At 44.6% G+C, this 6,000-nt stretch overlaps 1 protein-coding gene across 15 annotated transcripts in view; it reads right to left on the bottom strand.

Moving 5' to 3' along the window:
- The window catches only part of LOC147603659 (uncharacterized), a 77,653-nt gene that overhangs the window by 4,238 nt on the left and 67,415 nt on the right, over positions 1 to 6,000 (bottom strand). For 2 of the 15 annotated variants that reach the window (XM_086795970.1, XM_086795976.1), the window contains 3 exons: positions 3,667 to 3,992; positions 2,639 to 2,999; positions 2,275 to 2,478 (listed from right to left, as the gene is read on the bottom strand). In XM_086795970.1, the coding sequence (XP_086652096.1) occupies positions 2,275 to 2,478; positions 2,639 to 2,999; positions 3,667 to 3,992 (891 nt within the window). Of the gene's footprint in view, positions 1 to 2,273; positions 2,479 to 2,505; positions 3,993 to 6,000 lie in introns of those variants that run through there. The other 13 variants (XR_015265517.1, XR_015265516.1, XR_015265518.1 and 10 more) reach the window with 13 other exon arrangements.

The following is a 6,000-nucleotide window of genomic DNA, read 5'->3' as shown; positions in this document are numbered from 1 at the left end:
GCTGCCTAAAGGTGAGCCACTCTCCAAGAGACTGGGCCGGTCCCTCGCTCAATGTCCCCCTTGAGACATGAGGCTAGGAGCCTAGCACGTGGCCACTAGGAAGGGTAATTAAGGGGTTTCAGACCACGGCGGACAAAGTCTCTCCTCATCCAGGGCTAGGGGAGACTGGCGAAGAGTAGAACAAATGTGGTCCCAAGCTTGAAAGAGGCTGGCCGCAAAGCAGTCCTCGAAGGTTGGGCTCAGGCCGCGGGTCCTCATCTCTGTGAAGATCCATCTCGGGATCAGGGGCCAGGGACCGCCGAGAACTAGTGCAGGCAGGGATGCAGGCCATGAGAAAGTCCTTCCGGGGCTCATCACCTAGGAGGATGCCTCTCATGATCAGCTTGCCTAGAAGGGCTTTGCTCTACATATAAAAGGACCAATAATACCCAAGCCGCCTCTGTGGCGAGGCTGAATGATGACTCTCCAAGCCACTTTGGCCCGTGCCAGCCTACCGTCTCACCAAGGAAGGTGCAGGTCAATCGCGGTACCTAGCCAATACACGCCCTAGAAAAGGCCCAGCAAGAGGTGATGTACCACAAGCAGTTGCACTACTCTACCAATGAGAGTGTCTGGTTGTGCACTCAAGTATAGAAGCTTCTTCCAAATGCTCAGAAGGAAGGAGGCAAGTTACTGCTTTGAGGTGATGTCGATCCCGACCTGGCAGCCAAGGTAACACACTGGGGTAACCCTCGGAATCCCCTGGAAGGACTCAACTAGGCAACCAAGCTGGGGTAGGGGATGAGCTAACCCAAATCTGCACGACTTGTGCCAGTTGATCTAAACTCTGGAGGCTCAACAAAAGATCTCACTGCATCCACAAACCTCGGGAGATTCTCCACATCTCCGGAGAGGTAGGCCGTTGTGTCATCTGCAACTCTGAATCAAGGAGCTCCTCATGGTCCGTGAGGAGCTCCTCGTGAGATCTAATAGGTAGCCTGAGGCCCTGTAGTCTGGTCTCTTGGGAGGCTAAAAAACTGTTCATCACCTCCAACACAAAAAGGAAAAGGGTGCAAGGGGACATCCCTAGCAAACTGAACGAGAAAGTGGAAACGTGTCACCCAGAGCGCCTCAATCACGATCTGATTGTGGGAGACTGAGTAGAGGGCAAAGACACCTCGGAGCTTTGGCCCCAGCCATCCCACCCCCTCCCTCGCCAGCCAACCATCACCAACTTCTTCTAAACCCAGTAGGAGGATACCCACACAATGGATCCTGTGGACCCGCCGCAGGCTGTTGCGGACCCACCTTGCCCGAGAGGAGTTACCTCGCACCAGGCATGTGCACTCCAGCATGCCTGACACCCATGTCCCCCGGAACGACAACCACGATCCACTCATTAGCTCCAGATCCAGGACATGCTCCATCGCCATCGAGCTACCTTTCCACATGACGTAGCTGAGGGAGACCTCTCTGCCCCATGCTAGAGTAGTATACCATCTATTGGGGGCTGATGCTCCTCTCATGTTTCGTGTTCCTTGTATTCATGATGAGATTTCCATGGACATTTTTTGTATCACTCCATTGAGATAGTTCTGATTCGTTTATTTTCTGTTCCATGATGAGATATGCGATATTCATTATTGTATCACTTTGGTCTCATAGGCCATTGGGTCTTTAGTAGACGCTTAATCCTCTCCCTCTCTCTCTCTCTCTCTCTCTCAGGATCTTTTCATGTTTACTTCAGGTTAGAACCAGCGGGGGAGAGCTCCAATTCAAGCATACCCAAAGCACATTAAAGAAGCACTTGCTCTCACCGCTATTATCTCACCACTAGACTACTGGTAGCTTCTAGTCATCACATCCAAACACTTTGACATATTTAGAGCTATAGCAGCACCCCCGAGCCCACCACATGCACCACCAGTCTCAACACTATCTCATCACTAGCCTAATGGTAGCTTCTAGCCATCACACCCGGCACACTCATTCTCTCCCGGACACTTTGATATATTTAAATCTATAGCAGTACTCCCCAAGCCCACTTACACGCACCACCAGTCTCTTCAGTTGTTGTCCCAGTCAGGTAGACTTCTATGATAGGCAAGCTTTTCAATGCTACTTGTCTTTAGACAACCTTGGTCTCCTTTTTATATGCTCATACAACTTATGCATGACTAAAACAATAGTTAAACCAGCTTAGAAAAGGGTTGCATATAAAACAACATCTAAATAGTCCACATCGAAGATGCAAAACTTAATTTGAATGAGATAAAAAAGATTTGTACTCCTTACAGTATTGAGAGCTGTATCAACTGGTAAAGACCTTTCATTTTTGTCTTGCTTTTGAACCAAGCACCATTGAGCATCAACTCGGCTGACGTTAGTTATCCTGAATGGAATGGTTTGAGAGGAGGTGGTGAGAACTGTCCCAAACCATATAGACTCGGTATAAGCATTCAACTTTGGAAAATATAGATATCCCATCATTGGTAGTGTCTGAAAGACAAGCAATTTGAATGTTACCCTTCTTTGCAGCTTCCAAAGTATAAGTTGGTTACAATCCAATCAGCCTATTCTGTGAAAATGCTATGGTGCAGAAGGCTAGCATCAGAAACATCCTCTTGACTGCCAATAACACATATGGGAAGGGCATTACCTGCTGAAATTTATTTGAAAATATTATCAAGAGATTGCTTTCAATTTTGATATCCTTGCACTGAGATATCATTTCTTCACTTGGTATGAAATCAATCTGTAAGATAAGTACGTGTGCCGGAGGTAGTACCACATCAGAAAGGGAGTCACAACTGGAGAGTGCATTAGTGCAATCTATATCTCTATCAAGAGATGTGCTTGTCAAGTTTTTGACCACATAGAAGGGTGGCAATGATTCAATGCTGAAACAAAGGTTATAATCATAGTCATTAGTAAGCAACACCGTGTGGCTGCTTGAGCTTTGTGATGTTGGACCACTACCAACAAAGGAGAGTTCCAACTCATCAATACTTGTCTTCAACCTGTCAATGAAAGCATGAATTTATCACTTGATAAGGCACCAACTACTCTATTAAAACGTGATTCACCTTGAAGAAGAAAGGTTTCCCACAAACGTGACTCCAGGCTCGGAGAACTAACATGCTGCATTTCATCCGTTGGGTATAGGGTTGTAGAGGGATAAACCTTGGTGTACACAAGATAATACTCGCCCCCCATAAATAAGATCTTTTTCCATACAAAAACTAAAGAACCAATTGCACAATAATAAAGACAGACATTCATATTGTACTACTGATAAATCTGATATAACTAAGCTCCCACCCGTAAGATTTTTTTCTAAGGGAACTCTGATGACTGGACTGAAATTGTTGACGGTGAGGTTTTATGCTAAAAAGCGAGAGCTGTCCATGAATGTAACTAATAAGACAATTTGCTGATATCAAGCTTGCCCTTGTGTAGACAAATCACAATTTTTTTTCCCTAGGAAAGTTTAAGCTAGCTTGACAACCAGGTTCACACCAACAAAGATTGCACCACTTAGTGGAAAATAAGGGTGACACATGGTTGAAGGAGAGGGTGACACATTGTGCAAGGAGGTTACACCACATGCTGAAAGGAAACTCTAAAGCTCACATGCATGAACCTACAGAGAAAGAAAACAGAAAAAAAGGAGCACTAAGAATATACCTTGGTGGAAAGGATACAGCCTCCAGACCAATACACAATGGGGAAATATTTGTTTTTTCAATGATTTGGTTCCCACGTTCTGTTGCATTAGGAAATGTATCATCATGAGCAGTTGAATATGAGGGGCCCATTTCATTCTTTCTTTCAATCACAAAGGAAGTAGTTTCAAGGACTTTTGAATTAGGTAATGTCAGTTTGTCGCCAATCTTGCCAGGAGTTTGAGACCCATGAACATACGTGTTGCCAATAAGATTCAAGGAAAAGGAGCCAGCATCTTGTGAATAAAATGTGACCGTGAAAAGAACACTGCTTCGTGGGGGTATGCACTGCAAGAGACAAAAGCAAATTAGACAAAACAAAATCTTACCAGTGACTTGCACATGTAGTGCAGGCCCAAAAAGCGTAGCGATGTGGGTTTGTGGCTCAGGAAGGGGAAGTCCTTCCCGCTGGCCCCAGCTGCTTTGCAGCCACAATTTTACCACCTTTGGGCAAGGTCAAAAGGCAATCCATTAAACATTATATAAAATATGTAACTCCACTAGAATATGACAGTAGAGTAATATATGTTTGCATTGTGATACTTTCCCAATCGAGTACGATCATTTTCTAAATTTCGTTTCAATTTTCCCAAATTGGAAGAAAATCACTTCATTTCAGCAAATCAGAAAGCAAGTGCAAATATCCCCAATTCAAAATGGGGCTTTTTTGGCAATTTCAAGTAAGGTTGCCCAAATTAAAGTGAAATTGCAAAAATCCCCAACTTTTGTTATTTCTTTTTCCAAAAAAGAGACTTTTATTAAGTAAGATAAAATCATACAAAGGGAGATCTCAAACCAAAAGGTAGGGAGATCTTAACCAATCGGGGACACTATGCTGCCATAAAAGCACCGTAGGAGTAGAGGAGAAGAAAATATCGTGGTTCCACTCTCTCACAAATCTGGTGTGCTTTGTTTGCGCAACTCTAGAAGATCCTTGTATGCGAGCCCAAGTGGCCAAAAGAGTGTGAAAGATGTTAGTCCATATACTACAAATACATTGGGTGTCATAAACATGAATACCCTCGAAGGCCTCTAAGCATCTAGTCTTCCAGATATGCCATGCCGTGATACTAGAAATAATCACCCAGATGGTGTCAATACTCAGTGGAGGTGGTGTATCGTAATTGGATGAGCTATGCCCCTATGGACAAGTATAACACGATCTGCTCCCCTCCCCTAAAAAGAAGCTATGGGCTATATTGAGTCAACCATGCAATAACACCCCAAGTAATATAGGTAGCTCAATCTGCCCAAGTGCTAGGCTATAGATACCCAGATCGTCTGTGCTTCTTTGCACTCCCATAAGCAATGATACACGGTCTCGAATGGAGCTAGGCATCTAGGACAAGAGGGGTCCACACCAAAAATAGATCTTCATTGGTTATTGGCCCTTATTCATACTTGGGTGCCCAAAACTTAATGAAAGATGAACTAAATGATTACAAGATACATAGCATGAGCACAAGGACCAACTGCTCAGCTAAGTAGCTTCGGGAATCCCAACACCTGAATGGGACATGCCTGTCCTAGAAAAAACCCCCAACCAAAAGTGATGATACTCATCTAAAAATGTACCACTAATCCAATGGCTAGGCATAGCTACACGTCAATCTACACAATCCGTCGGTGACTCTCTCTGAGATGCCTCTCTCTGATCATCTAGAAGACATTCCAATCAAGTATTGTCACTACGTATCTCTCCCAGCCTGGCCGCTGCTGCATATACCCTGTTGATCATCTCAAATAAGGTCATTCCACATAATGGGTTTCCTGTCGACCTCATCTATTAAGCTTGGGGGCCTATGACGTAAAAAATACCCGCATACTATTCCAAGCCCGGATGATGGAAGAAACCAATGGGGAGGACGGGGGTCGTATTGTGCCTTCAGTAAAGGGACACATCTAAGAATATGGTACATGAATAAACCCTTCCATAGATCAATGAAGGAATGCTCCAACCACCAACTTGCAAAGCAGAGATTTGCACTTGATCTTTGGATCAAGGATGTTCAATCCCCCTTCGTGCTTGGGAAGGGTAACCAAGCAACTCTGGCCCTAGTATTTGATGTGCCATCAAGCCTTGACCATAAGAAGTTGTGGATCACCCTCAGCAACTATCTAATGCATCTACAGTCATAACACAAACAAGAAGTGACAGCACCTCGTTACCACCAGGGCTCTAGATGCCAGCTTGAGCTTCCTCAAGCTCTAATGAAGGAGATTTTTCTTTAAGCTCATGAACACAAGGGCAAACTATTGGGCAGGTGTAATGTCTATCCCCACCTACCATCCAAGA

Source organism: Cibotium barometz, chromosome 63 (genome assembly GCF_041138505.1).
Source record: "Cibotium barometz isolate CiBa-2024 chromosome 63, ASM4113850v1, whole genome shotgun sequence".
NCBI lineage: Eukaryota > Viridiplantae > Streptophyta > Polypodiopsida > Cyatheales > Cibotiaceae > Cibotium > Cibotium barometz.
Note: the sequence above shows the minus strand (reverse complement) of the source record. Positions and strands in the feature narration are given on the sequence as shown.